The sequence below is a fragment of the Penicillium mononematosum genome (genome assembly GCF_028829835.1).
Source record: "Penicillium mononematosum strain IBT 11891 chromosome Unknown utg000002l:1.0-8112719.0:1.0-8118358.0, whole genome shotgun sequence".
NCBI lineage: Eukaryota > Fungi > Ascomycota > Eurotiomycetes > Eurotiales > Aspergillaceae > Penicillium > Penicillium mononematosum.
This window is the reverse complement of record NW_026643272.1, coordinates 5127918-5141731: the sequence shown is the minus strand read 5'-3', so window position 1 is coordinate 5141731 and position 13814 is coordinate 5127918. Positions and strand designations below refer to the sequence as shown.

At 50.4% G+C, this 13814-nt stretch overlaps 5 protein-coding genes across 5 annotated transcripts; 3 read left to right on the top strand and 2 right to left on the bottom strand.

Annotated features, from left to right (window-relative positions):
- Window positions 1-532: 532 nt before the first annotated feature.
- N7519_003765 (chaperonin-containing T-complex subunit CCT8) lies at window positions 533-4347 on the top strand (the record flags this gene model as incomplete). Its single annotated transcript, XM_057290543.1, has 10 exons — window positions 533-1200; window positions 1268-1508; window positions 1564-1588; window positions 1647-1692; window positions 1745-1808; window positions 1857-1888; window positions 1945-2003; window positions 2351-2504; window positions 2623-2993; window positions 3065-4347. 10 exons carry the CDS (start codon window positions 533-535, stop codon window positions 4345-4347), a joined length of 2943 nt encoding a protein of 980 aa, XP_057151745.1.
- Window positions 4348-4747: 400 nt separating this feature from the next.
- On the top strand, window positions 4748-5465 carry N7519_003764 (mitochondrial 54S ribosomal protein bL12m; the record flags this gene model as incomplete). The annotated part of the gene is made up of 2 exons (XM_057290542.1): window positions 4748-4993; window positions 5133-5465. 2 exons carry the CDS (start codon window positions 4748-4750, stop codon window positions 5463-5465), a joined length of 579 nt encoding a protein of 192 aa, XP_057151744.1.
- A 437-nt stretch (window positions 5466-5902) lies between these two features.
- Window positions 5903-7482, top strand: N7519_003763 (uncharacterized protein; the record flags this gene model as incomplete). Its single annotated transcript, XM_057290541.1, has 2 exons — window positions 5903-6392; window positions 6473-7482. 2 exons carry the CDS (start codon window positions 5903-5905, stop codon window positions 7480-7482), a joined length of 1500 nt encoding a protein of 499 aa, XP_057151743.1.
- A 422-nt stretch (window positions 7483-7904) lies between these two features.
- Window positions 7905-8804, bottom strand: N7519_003762 (velvet factor family protein; the record flags this gene model as incomplete). Its single annotated transcript, XM_057290540.1, has 1 exon — window positions 7905-8804. The coding sequence occupies one exon, from the start codon at window positions 8802-8804 to the stop codon at window positions 7905-7907; it is 900 nt and encodes a 299-aa protein (XP_057151742.1).
- A 3410-nt stretch (window positions 8805-12214) lies between these two features.
- On the bottom strand, window positions 12215-13630 carry N7519_003761 (uncharacterized protein; the record flags this gene model as incomplete). Its single annotated transcript, XM_057290539.1, has 1 exon — window positions 12215-13630. One exon carries the CDS (start codon window positions 13628-13630, stop codon window positions 12215-12217), a length of 1416 nt encoding a protein of 471 aa, XP_057151741.1.
- Window positions 13631-13814: the final 184 nt, after the last annotated feature.

Below are 13814 nucleotides of genomic sequence, written 5' to 3'. Positions count from 1 at the left end.
GGTCTCGGCTATGGTGCGCGGGTGGGATGGGGTTCTGTCGGTTTTCTCCTTTAACTGTTTGAACATATGACGATTTACCGGACTTCTTTTTCTTTTTCTATACGTCCAGCCTTGCTAGTTTATCTGAACCTATTACCTAGTTGCCTTGGATTAGTATATAACCTCATCGAAACGATTCTTTGGTTCCAGCCTCAATATCTCAGGTGGATCGACTCATGGGCCTATGTATGTGTTGCGAGAGGAGCGGTAAGCTAATCAAGAGATCTTTAGGTAGTGAGTCGAGTCTTCGTTGCCTTTCTGGGTCGATTCCAAGAAGAACGAAGGATATCCTCACAATAGAGGATCTTCAAGGTTGGAGACATCTGATGACGTTGATCCCAGGCTGCGGAATGTGGCTGCTTATCGTCGTGTGGCTCAGCTCAACCTTCCAACTTGCAACTTCCCCGGGGAGGTTTGGTTTACCTAGACCACTGCAAATACTTGAATCCTCTTCTTGACAACGGCTATTATAGAGCTAGACAGGCTCTCGACCATGCTCCGTCAATCTATGGCGCGCGCATTCCGCAGCGCATGCGCATACCAGTTCTTATCGCCGAAGCCCTCCACCCACTTCAAGGTCTCCTCACTAGCAGCTCAAACATCACGCTCTTACAATACCCTGCGTCCTCAACTCTTTAGCCGCTGGGCTACCTCTCTGCGCTCTCATGTCGCACCTCTACGACAACCTCGACTCCAGTCACAACTCTCATTCCACACACCTTCCCCGAGCAACCGGCGCACTTTCTTCTCAAGTCATAAATCCCCCTACCAACAAAGGCAGAACCAATACAACCGATTCCGAGGGAGCGCCCGACAACCTCTCGTCTTCCGCTTAGTGCAGAATGCAAAACCGCACCACTTTGTTATTATTGGCGTGGGGATATCGGGACTGTATCTATACAACACGGAGATAGTGGAGATGACCGGTCGACGACGGTTCAACTGCGTCTCCCGCCACCAAGAGCTCAACATGGGCGAAGAGAGTTACCGGGAGGTCCTCAATGCCGAGCGTGGAAAGATCCTGCCCCATAACCATCCTCTTACTCGCATAGTTGATGGTGTGCTGCAGCGGTTGATCCCGCAAGTGGATATCGAGGGCGCTGATTGGAAGGTTCATGTTATCAAGGATGATGGAATGGTTAATGCTTTTGTGCTTCCTGGGTAGGTTTTAATGGATGTTTGGGTTCTATAGTTGTAGATATGGCTAACATTGTTTTGCTTCGCTTAGGGGAAAGGTATTCGTCTACACGGGTATATTGCCCATTTGCAAAGATGAGGATGGCTTGGCTGCTGTGCTGGGACATGAGATTGCTCACGTCGTGGCCCATCATCCCGCAGAGCGTATGAGCAACAGTTTCATTACACTAGGAGCTGTGTTCGCTATCTCTTTCTTGTTCGATGTCTCCGGGCAGTTTTCTTCTTTCCTTTTAAACCTCATGTATAGCTTGCCAAACTCGCGGACGCAAGAGGTATAATTGGTTTTTCTCTTTTATTCTATGTCACTTGGCTAATTTCTGTCTACAGGCTGAAGCAGACAATATCGGGCTAAGTATGAACCCTTGGAGTTAGGATCAACTTGCGATTGTGTCGCTAACGATTGTTTCCAGTGATGATGTCCAAAGCCTGTTTCAACCCTGAGGCTGCCGTCAAACTGTGAGTCGATATGACAAGTGATAGCGTCTTGGACTTTGCTGATAATTGCTAGATGGGCTCGCATGCATGAACAGGAGAAACAGGCCCCTCCACAGTTCATGTCCACTCACCCAACGGTAGGGTTAGAAAAGTTCCATACGTGGATGATAGCTAACTCATAGTAGAGTTACAACCGAATGGAAGCCATTCAAGGATGGTATGACCATTTCCCCTGCGTTGACTTATTGATTTGCTACTAATTCGACCATATAGGCTCGACAAGGCCGAAGCAACCTACGAGGAGAATGGGTGCAGCTCTGTTAAAGGATACAGTAAGAGTTTCTTCCTTCGTTTGATATACTAAGTAGCTAATAACTCTAGTGCCTGGTTTCCGAACTGCTTATAATTCGCAAGTCTCATATTTGAGATGATCAAGCATCCCAGTCAATAGTGCAATTGATGGTAACTGCACATGTGTATAATAGCATTGGTCGATGTATTAATTAACATGAGAGCATCTCCCATTACAGACCTCATGAAACATGAAGTAAAATCATATAAAACATATAAAGTATGAAGGATTATAAGATTGTAAAGTTGCTGATCTATAGCGAATGACGCCAAGCAACTGGGCAACTGGCTCCCCCCTCGTGCAAACCGAGCAAACCCACCACCGCAGCTCCAAAAATTGCCCGGCACAACAGCTCCATCCACTCCATCACATTCAACCTATTTGATATCCAGTCGCATCTTCTTCGGGCGCGACCTAATATTATGTCGCTATCAATTCCAGGTCCCTCCCAGGCGGGGCTCTTCAAGCCCGGGTACCAGAGGTGAGTTCGAAAAGTCGGGGAGCCCGAAAACCCACCGCAATAGGGACCTCCTTATCTGGCGCCCCTCCAAAAAAAAAGAAGTAAAGCAATTGACTGATCTGCGTTTCCTACCATATAGCCACGATGCTGAAGACGGAGCCGTTATCCGTAACATCGAAGCCTGCCAGGCTATCTCTGGAACCGTCCAGACCTCCCTGGGCCCCTATGGCCGCAACAAGATCGTCATCAACCACCTGCAAAAGATGATTCTGACCTCCGATGCGGCTACTATCCTTCGTGAGTTGGATGTTGTTCACCCCGCTGCTAAGCTACTTGTTATGGCGAGTCAGCAGCAGGATGCGGAGATGGGCGATGGTACCAACTTGGTTATTGTGTTGGCCGGTGAATTGTTGAAAAAGGCAGAGGAGTTGATCCGTATGGGCCTCAAGACGAGTGATATTGTTTCTGGATACGAGAAGGCTCAGAACTATGCCTTGAAGGTTCTAGAGGGTATGTTCCCCTCCCCTTCCAATGATGGTTTGTAGATATACAAGTGAGGAAATGTTTCTGACTTCGTCTAGACCTCGAGGTCGACAGACTCCAGGAAATACGATCGGCAACAGAATTGAGCAAGGCTCTCCGCACAGTGGTGGCTTCTAAGCAGTCCGGTACGGAAGATGCTTTGGCTGCGTTGGTTGCGGAGGCGGTTCTGGCTGTGTTGCCCAAGAACCCCGCTAACTTCAACGTCGACAACGTGCGAGTTGTTAAGATCATGGGTGGTAGCTTGGAACAGTCAAAGGTGGTGAAGGGTATGGTCTTCCCCCGGGAGCCCGATGGAACTATCAAGAAGGCCACCAAGGCCAAGGTCGGCGTTTTCAGTTGCCCCATCGATATCAGCCAGACCGAGACCAAGGGCACAGTTCTCCTGAAGAATGCTCAGGAGATGATGGACTTCACCTCAGGTGAGGAGGATCGTCTGGAGATTGCCATTAAGGAGCTCTACGATTCCGGCCTCCGTGTGGTCGTTGCCGGCTCCACTGTTGGCGACTTGGCCATGCACTACCTCAACCGTTTCAATATCCTCGTCATTAAGATTCTGTCTAAGTTCGAGCTCCGCCGCCTGTGCCGCGTTGTCGGCGCCACACCCCTGGCTCGTCTGGGTGCCCCCATGCCCGATGAGATGGGCCAGATCGATGTTGTCGAGACGACCGAGATTGGCGGTGACCGAGTGACCGTCTTCCGCCAGGAGGATGTTAACGCCATCACCCGCACAGCAACCATTGTCCTGCGCGGTGCCACCCAGAACCACTTGGAGGACGTCGAGCGTGCCATCGACGACGGCGTCAACGTTGTTAAGGCCATCACCAAGGACCCCCGTCTCGTGCCCGGTGCCGGTGCCACGGAGATCGAGCTCGTCGAGCGCATCTCCAACTTCGCCGACCGAACCCCCGGTCTGCCCCAGTACGCCATCCGCAAGTTCGCCGAGGCCTTCGAGGTCGTTCCCCGCACACTCGCCGAGTCTGCCGGTCTTGATGCCACCGAGGTTCTCTCGCGTCTGTACACCGCACACCACCGCGCCAGTGCTCCTGGCGAGTCATCTTCCGAGGAGGATGAGGAGGAGGGCTCGTCTGAAGAGGAGGAACCCTACTGGACTACGGGTGTGGACCTTGAGATTGGCGACTCCGATGGCACTCTGGACACTGTCGAGGAGGGTATTCTAGATCTTATGGCTACGAAGATGTCTGCGATCCGTCTGGCCAGTGAGGCTGCCCGGACGGTGCTGAGCGTCGACCAAATCATTGTCTCGAGACAGGCAGGAGGACCCAAGCCTCCGCAGGGTGGAGGTGATTGGGACCAGGACTAAATTTTTTTTAAAAAAAAAGGAGCGATGAGGGTCTGGATGCTGTTTGATAATATGAGGCCTATAGATCTTCGTACGATGATACGCTTTTTGAGAACCATTGTAAATTGGACTACCTTTCTCTTCCAGTACTTTTTCTTTGCTTTCTTCGTAGATACTCTCTACGGATATCTTCTACAATGAAAAGGAGATCAGAATTGAGTTGATCATACCTTCAGTGCTACGTCAGTGTTTGCCTGATAGATAGAGAAAATATGCCTGAGGCACTAAAGATCACGTGCCGCTCCCAGATTTTCCTCGAGTGTTTCCTTTCGGTCTTGATATCAACGAGCCGCGATTCCAATCCCCACCACTTTCCTCTAGTTTTCCTTTCTCTCGGGCTTCCCTCATTCTCACCTCCGTCATGTCCTTCTCCACCCAGGCCGCAGCCCGCTGCGCCAGACAGCTCTCCGGCTCCGTCCGCCCGTCCTCCCTGCGCATCGCGACCTCCGCTACATACCTCACAGCCCGTCGCACACCTAGCAGCCGGCGATGCGAATCCACCGAGGCAGCCCCTGCTGCTACCACCAACCCCAAGATTTCCCAAATTGTCGACCAGATCAGCACGTTGACGCTGCTCGAGACTGCCGACCTGGTGTCTAGCTTGAAGGTGGGTTTGACAATCTACACATATTCAATGGATCTCCAAACAGAACATGTGGACCTTGCATATATGTGTTTATATATATCGTCACTCTACTCAATTGAAGTATTTATCCGAACCATTGCTAATCAAAACGCCTGCACAGACCCGCCTGAACATCCCCGACCTTCCCGTTGGCGGCTTCGCCATGGCTGCTGGTGGTGCCCCCGGTGCCGCCGCCCCTGCTGCCGAGGAGGAGGAGGCTGCTCCCGCCGCTGCCGAGAAGACGCTGTTCAACCTGAAGCTCGAGTCGTTCGAGCCTACCTCCAAGCCCAAGGTCATCAAGGAGATCAAGACCATGCTCGGTCTGTCGCTGGTGGACAGCAAGAAGTTCGTCGAGGCCGTGCCCAAGGTCCTGAAGGAGTCTGTGCCCAAGGAGGAGGCGGAGAAGCTCATTGAGACGTTCAAGGCGCTCGGTGCCAAGGCGACTATGGAGTAAAAGCTGTGTTATTATTTAGGTACGGGGAGGGGATAGATTGGGAAGAGAGTCGGGGGAAAGATGTTGTCCATTTGGTCTTTTCCTCGCTTCTTCTTCTCTTTGATTCTTGCTTTTGAGAGATCTTGTTGAGCATTTATTGTGTTTGGCCTGGCAGATCAAGGCAAAATGTACATTATACGCATTGTGTTCTGAGACCGTCTGGTACAGAGGGCTCGTTTGGTTAATTGATGCATTTAGCATATCGATGCTATTCTATTACTTTTAAAATCAGTAAATATCTTCTTTAAATACTACATCGCCGTATAGTAAAGTTGATAGATCTCAATGTCAACTTGTTCGGAGTAGCTTCGCGGTGAAGTTCCCGATCCCCAGAACTTCAGAGAAATCTTCCCCCTCACCCAACCAACCCCCACGATCTTGCCTCTGCGCTCTTTTCCATGGCCAGACCATTGATTTCCCCGTTACAATGGCGTCAATTACATCAAGGTCTCTGTCCAAAAGCCCGCACATTGCGCCACAACGGTCTGCAAGCTTGCACCGCTCGAGCTGTCACCAATAGCAACACAACCCCATCGAAACGACCCTTCCACACTACTCAAACTCGGTCAGCTGCTAGGCCTCCTCGCCGATCACCATCTGTTCGAGAACAAGAGAGGAGGGGGGCAGAAGCGGTACCCGAGGATGTGTTGAAAGGCCCAAATGGATTGAACCTAGACCGTGATGGGTTTTGGAACCATTATTGTGTTGCGCATGTTGAACCAACATTGGCTGAGTTTAAGAAATTCACGCGCCAACTCTATGAGACTTACGGCTACATCTTACCGCCGGGTGTCAACATGGCGACATTTGGGTCTGTAGGTGAACAGTTAATCAGGCTGTCACACTCGCGGTTCCCTTCCGCAAGTCTTACACGGAGTATCTCAATAGGTGAGTTTCAATTTCAATTGAGTATATAGCGGAAGGCTATATATTGGGTGATTTGATACTAACTCTGCACCTCGTTATAGATGTCGACGCTGTTTATCGAATCGCGTTCGCTCTGAGACCCCTTTCAAAAGGCCCCTACATCTACCAATGGGCGTTGACCGGCTGCGCAAAAGCACATTCGCGCCGAGCCCTTGTGGATCTCGTGAACCGGTATATCAGCATCGAAGGCGTGGATATTTACCGGAACACCGAGCCCATAGCGCAGATCAAAGACTTGGCTCTCAAAGATGAATTCCCTCAAGCGATTATGCTATATGCCAAACTGCTCATCTGGCGTGGCGAGAAAGGACAGGCTGCCCGGCTCCTAGAGCAGAAGATTCTGCCATATCTGCAACCCGTTAGCAAACACCCTCCCCTTTGGGAGGATATAAAGTTATTGGACGACTTTGAATCGCCCTGGCGGATGTACGCTATTGCTGTCGAGAAGGAACAGGGTCTACAAGGCATCCTGAAGGCCACGCGACGAGCCGCCTTGGAGTTCCACGACCCGCTTGCCATGACTGACTATGCCATCTCCGTGTTGGAAACGGATGAACCTCACAAATACGAGGTGTACGAATCGTACATGGCCGCCGCTGCATTGGGGCAAAACCCTCTAGCCTGCTTTTACCTTGCCAATTTATATTACCGCATCTCCCAAGGCGAATTTACCACCGAAGCAGAGAGAGACGCCAAGAAGAGGGAGGAGGCCTATGCCGCGCGCCGCGGCTGGTTGAGACGCTTCGAACCTATAGAAAAGTGGGTTAATAATTTGTTCAACCAACCGCTCGATCGCAAGTCATACCGCATGCTTGCAATGGATTGGTATGAGCTTGCGTTTGATATGGGAAACAACGAGGCTGGGTATATTCTAGCCTTGCTCCTTCGCGAGGATAGCGAGATGGAGAAAAGCCGTGAGATGTACAACCTTACTGCTCAAAGGGGTCTTCCTACCTCGTTATCGAAGAAAGGCCTGAAACAAATGGAGGATAAGTGGGAAGACCAGACCTTCAACCCTGGTCTGCCTCCTAAGCTCTTGAGGCTTACTTAGGTGGTTTAGAGCTGTTGTGTTTATATCTTTTATATTTATGCTGTACATTTTTCTGCTTGTATCCCATTATGTATCATAGCAATGTTTCTTTTTTGGGCCTTTTTTTCGGCCTTGATACTTTTTCTTCTATATATCCCCCGCTCCCAAGCATGCATGTCTCATCTCGCCTATCCCATGTCAAACTGACAGAAGAGAAAAGCAAAAAGTTCAGAACTGTCCTTATGATTGAAGAAATGAATCAAACGCCATGTTTCATCCCCGAATCCATTTTCCTTGTGCCAAACCCGAGACAAAGCCATTCACAGACTCCAAACTGACAAACCCAGATATTCGAAGGATGATAATATCAACACAACAGAAGAAGACGAAAAAAGGGACCCCCCCCCCCAAAAATTGACAAGAGCCACCAATCACAATCAAAATCACTGCCTCTTCTTCCCCTTCCCCTTCCCATGCCCCCTCGTCTTCAACTCCACAAACCCAAGTTCCTTCAAACCCTCCGCAAGAATCGACGAATCCCTCATCCCGGGGAAATCCTTCGCAGGATACACCCGGAAGGGATCAGACCACGCCTCCGCGAGAATCGGCATCGACTGTCCCGTATCCTCCACAGAGCCCCAATTCATCAATCGAAACTGCAGCCTGTATAGGCCCGCAGAGCGGATCGAGAGATCCGCGAAGATGAAAAAGGTGGCTGGTTGGTGGAGGCGCGAGGCGGCGTGGTTGTAGACGTGGTCAGGGGGGTTGGAGAGATGAGAATCGGATATGGAGGATGGGTGTGCGGGAGCGGAGTTGGGGTCTGGGTCAGCATCGACGTAGAAGGGGGACATGAAGGCTTTGCCGGATAGTAATGGGGTTGAGAAGTTGTCGTCTGTGCGGGCGACGCCGTCAGTTTCTCTTTCTCTTTCCCTTTCTCGTTCTCGTTCGTGTTCTCGTTCTCGTTCTCTATCGCGATTTCGGTCCCGGTCTTGATCTCGCTCCTGATCGCGCTCGCGTGAATGTGTTTCTGTTGGTTCGGCAAATGGCAAAGAAGGTGAGACGGGGAATAGTAGACAGCCTACTGTGAAGCGGGGGTCTTGGAGGAGATCCCGGTCTTCTTGTGAGTTGGAGTCGAAGTCGGTCAGGAGGATCTGCACGATTGGGGGTGGGTCGACTGGGCGGCGGTCTCTGTCGCCTGCGCCGCAGGCTCGTGCGGCAATGGGTTGTTGTCGGATGTGGAGATGGTATCGGGATTGGGTGGATGGTCGTCGGGGTGGTGGAGGGGGTGATGGTGATTGTGGCTCCGGTTCAGGATGGAGGAGCTTGTCGAAGCCGTGTGGCATTCTGTAGTTCGCGTTTCGGGATTGTGGTTTCGGGTCTTGGTGAATGCTGGGTAGTATAGGATTGAATGCGTGGGTGGCTGCGCTTTTATCTGACCAGACGGGACTGGGCATGGCCGTAGAACTGCTGCTGTGTCTATATAAAAGTCCGTTGTCAGAATGTGGTTCTTTTTCTTGTTCGAATGTCTCCTCTGCATTGTGTAACCTGTCACAGATGTGACATGAGACGAGGGATTGTGTTCGAATTTCTCAAGCCGAAGACATCGCATCAGGACGGAGCACTGACAGATAGAGGCGGTTCAATCGACAGAAACGAAAAGAGAGGGACTTTACTGGGACTCCACGTCGTATGTCCAGCTCCGGTGACTCTCATAGTCACGAGCATGGCTCGAAGTTGGGTATGTTCTCTCATCGTATGGGTTGTAGTAACCGCGGGCATCAGAGCTTCCCGGATATTGGTGATAGGGTCGGAGAGGGAGCGTTTGGGGCGTAGGTTGTGTGTTCATGTAGGCATTGTCGGACGAGAGCATATATCGGGGATCTGTGCTTCTTTCGGGAACAACCAAGGCAGGTAGCCTTGGACCAAGGGGAGCCCCGTGCATAGGGCGCCCATAGCTCGTGCTCTGGGGTATGATCTGTCGAGGCTCATGTCGGTAAGGATATGGCATGGGTGTCGGGCCGCGGTGTTGCGTGCGGGGACCTGAATCGATGTATGGCCGTTCCGGTGTGGAATTCCCACATTGCTGTGGCGGTGGCCTCGCCATATATTGTTCGGGGACTTGCGCAAGTCCCAATAGGTGGTCCTTGTGTTATAATTCAGATATTGCCGTATTGGGGTTGGTTTCAAACGAGGCAGGTTGCAGACGAGGCATTGAATAAAACGCACAAAGCGGTCAGATAATCACGATCAGGACAGAGTCGATGTCCCAGATAGAATTATGTATCTTGGGGATGGGAAAGAAAAAAAAACATATCCGGTCAATGAAGGCATCTGATGCTCCACATGTGAAAGCAGGCAGTTAACAGCGACGCCTCATGACACTACTTCGGTATGATCTTTTTTTTCTTCGCCCTGTCGAATTGGCTCTATACTTCCCTCGGGGGGAATTCTTGGCCGATTTTCCTCAGAGATCGGAAAGGAAAAAAAAAAGAAGTAAAATTAAAAACACCCCTGTCCAGTTTCCCCGAGCTATCCAACCACACGAGGGCTGGAATATGACAGGGAGTGGGAATGGCGAAGGTCAACAGTATTGAATATAATGTCCTTGTTTTAGTCGAAACACTTCGATACCCTACGATTGGCGTATCCACCGATTATGAGAAAGGGAAGAGCCGGGGGGAACGGGGAACGGGCCGAGCGGGTTTTGCCACGAGAAGGGGAGACCAGAACTACCAAGTGGGTGTGGACATGGGAGTGTGGGCTGTGCCTCCATGGAAATGGTGCGTGAGCTAGATGAACTGGGCAGAAAATGGTTTCTGATCTCTCGGTCTCTCGAAAGACGGTCAGGCAATCAAATATAAGTGGAAGCTGTTCTGTATTGTGGAACTCGCGTGTATAACTGGTAAGCTTTTCTTGGGAAGGTGCGCTCTGAAGTATCTCGTGTTGCTGGCATACGGAGTGCAGGCCCGGTTTCGACCTATCGGCATAGTGCGAACGGGGCAAGAGAAAAAAGGACAAAGACCTTGTCGAATTGTGGCTTTTTGCGAACCGGTCTACGGGGGGGGTTGTGGGCCGCATACGACCAGAGGGGTTATCGTGTGTTTTGGCCTTCAGAATGTGTGGACAGCGTACGGAGTGTACGGTGTAACCGGCGTTTTAGCGAAAAACTCAGATCTCCGCTTTATAGAGTACAGAACAACAAATTTGCCGATTGCTGACCGACAAGCCTCCGGCGAGCTGGGAACCGACTGTTCAAATCCCAAGTGACTGGATCTGGAAGCTGCTGTGAGGCGTGGTGATTGGCGTTCAACCGTTGCTTGGCAATACTTCAGAAAAGGATCTGCCTCCCCCCCCAACAATGGGGAATTCGGAAGTATTCACTGGAACTCACCGTGATGGTGGGATGATCTTGGTAGGGACACGAGGTAGTCCTAGGGCGATATAGTTTCGAGGGTGGCAAGGAGTAAGCTTTTCGGAGGGAAACCGTATAAAACTGGCAAGTTCATCAGCTTTCCTGGGATTCAGAGTCAATTAACATCCCAGGACGCTCTTACCATTGCAACCCCTGCTCGTGGGTCTCTGAGTGGACTTTGACAGCAATTCCAATTAGAAATGGCCAATGGTATCTTGCTGTTCGATCGATCGGCGTGCAATTTCAGCGAAGACAAACGAACTAGTACTAAGATTAGACCTGTTCAAATGGGTCCAAGCGCTTGAGACAATTTATTGTCGGATCGGAGAAGTGTGCCTCTTGTCATATGTGGCACTTTGCTAATTCTGGGGGCCATTTTTGAAGATTTTGCAGCCCAATGTTGGAAGAGCGAGTCTGTCCAACGTGATTGGAAGTCCTTGAGCTGCAGATGCAGGTCGAGTCCGTCAAGGGTATTTGAGTTCTAACCTTGTCGGCAGTTCTATGTTGTAGGGACTCGCCATGAGTTCCACGTCTGTTCTCATGCGTCGACTTTGGACTAGAACTCACTTTTCCAGTTCTTGGTGCATGAGAATCGAATGCCTTATGATGCACGGAGTACTCCGTACTCCGTAGGATTGAAAACCCATGCAAGTCAAAGTTTTTCGGTATGCAACCCCACGTAGCAGTGTGGCTGCGTTGACTGTTCGTTGTAGTTCCCTACAAGACGACTGCCTGCTTGAGAGCCTTGCGGATATGCGGGTTGCTGCGTGCTGCAGGAGTGCAAGAATCCGGGTCTCCATATGTCCATCACCACACAACCGGCCTGAATAGGAAGAGATATTCGGAAAAACTACCATTCGTAGCCGGGAATATCCAAGATTCCGAAGGGCTTCGATACCAAATGGGTGGCGTCCCCCCATCCTTACCGACGACCTTGATATTGCAAATGGCGTGGGAGGCTTGACTCCGTATTTGTGGGGAAGACGCATCTCACTGCGTGTCACTGGTAGACCGATAACATTTCCGCGGACCCCCAAGGCAAGCCGAGTTAGGGATTCGGAATCCTAGTCAGCTGCCGATCAAAACTGTTGATTGGCAGTAGGTTCATGGGTTGGGACATGTTCACTGGATTTTAGATGAAAGAGCAGAATATAAAGCTTTCGTTCAAGAATATGGGAGTCATATTGGAGATGGAAGAGTAGCTGAAAAGGATATGCCTACAAAGTTGTGGTACATCTAGGTTCTGCCGAAGCACATCACTGCTCAGTCATATCAGTAGTCCATGATTCATCTCGTCCCAGCAATTTAATGATTTCATGGATATTTCACACGGGAGGAAACTCAACACTCTAAATCTTCACTTGGATCTACATCCAGATAGTAAGGACCCAAGCAATTCCGAGCATGAAGGCGACCAAATATTCGCTCGTTACGATTGCCTGGGAGTCCGAGATGCATCAAGGCACCAAGAGGGCCATCTGAGGGTGCTGGTCCGCAGTCAATGACCCCGTTGTTCTGCCCAACATAAAGCCCGAGGAGTTCCCCGTAATGACGGTCCCAAACCACGATGTAGCCTGATCGTTGCCATGGTTCGTCTGGGCCATACCGCATATCCATGGAGCCAAGTTGCATCAAATGTAAGTTGTCGATCCCCATTTGAGGAACTCCTTGAATGATGAAACGAGCCCGAATAAGGCCTAGGGTAGATGGCGTCATAGGCTCAGACAAATCATGCAGCGCCGGAATTTGGGAGTTAGAAAATTCAATCGGTGAGTGCTCTGGTACCCAGCGGAGTTCGAGGGATTCAAACTTGGAGCGAAGTTCATCAAGCCGTGCTACATTGCAATCAAGACGAGTGACGATCGTTTGGGGCTGTCCGCCGTGGTCATTCAACAGATCTGCGACCCTGCCCAGTGCAGCCGGAGACTTGGAGCAGCCATGAACCAGAAGTTCTGCATACAACTGTCCTCCATGGTCGGAGTCAACGGATTTGTTGTCGACTTTTGGTAAAAGTTGATCATCAAATGCTTCCCAGATTGATTCTGAGGGGTCCAAGGCCGTACTGAAATGCCTTTGGCTTTCAGGGCTCCATTGAACACCTGTCCTTCGATCCATGTCCTCAAGGCAAACCTCGAGTAGTTCGAGGTAGTCCTCTCCCCTCACTAGGTCAGGCAGCGCCTCGCCCACAACAGGGTCACTAAGGAGGGATCGAACATTGGAAAACTTCGCAATGAATGGTAGGTTATCACCACAATGTTGAGAGATATCTTCCAACCATTTCACTGCTATTTCAGACTGAACATTTCGGACTAGAGCCAGCACTACCTCATAGGCAGCAATGCAGCTTTGATAGTTTTCAGGCTGAATGTTCTTCAAGAAGTGAGACCAACATGTGTGAAGTACCTCATCACTCCCAAGCCTAGCAAGTAGGCAGATATAATACTGGGCTTCGTTTTCATAATTGAATCGGTCGCCAATTTGATCAGTTGGTTGCGTCCAGAACAAGGTATCATGCAACCTGCGTTTTTGTGTCACGAGTTCTCCTTCACCTGTGATCTCAGCAAGGATGGGATTGGTATCATAGTAGGGGTTTTCAAAAGCCTTGCAGTCGAGTGCTTCCGAACAAAACCGGATTATCTGCAAACTTGTTCGGAGATTTAGGGCTCGAATGCCCATATGGTGATGGCTATCCAAGAAGTGCCTTAAATCTGAAGGCGAAAGAGCATAAGATGCAAAGTACAGCGCTATAGCATACATCCTGGGATGGATAGGGAGCTGGAGACGTTTCAGTCTTGCAAACAAGTCATGTATCACCGTCAGGATTTCTGCTAATGTGTTGTTCCGTTGACAGCGTCGCAAAACGTCACGTAATTGGGAGCAATTACGAGACTGCAAGATCTCTGCTCCATGTCTGTCGTTGACGTATCTCTCGATAAGACTC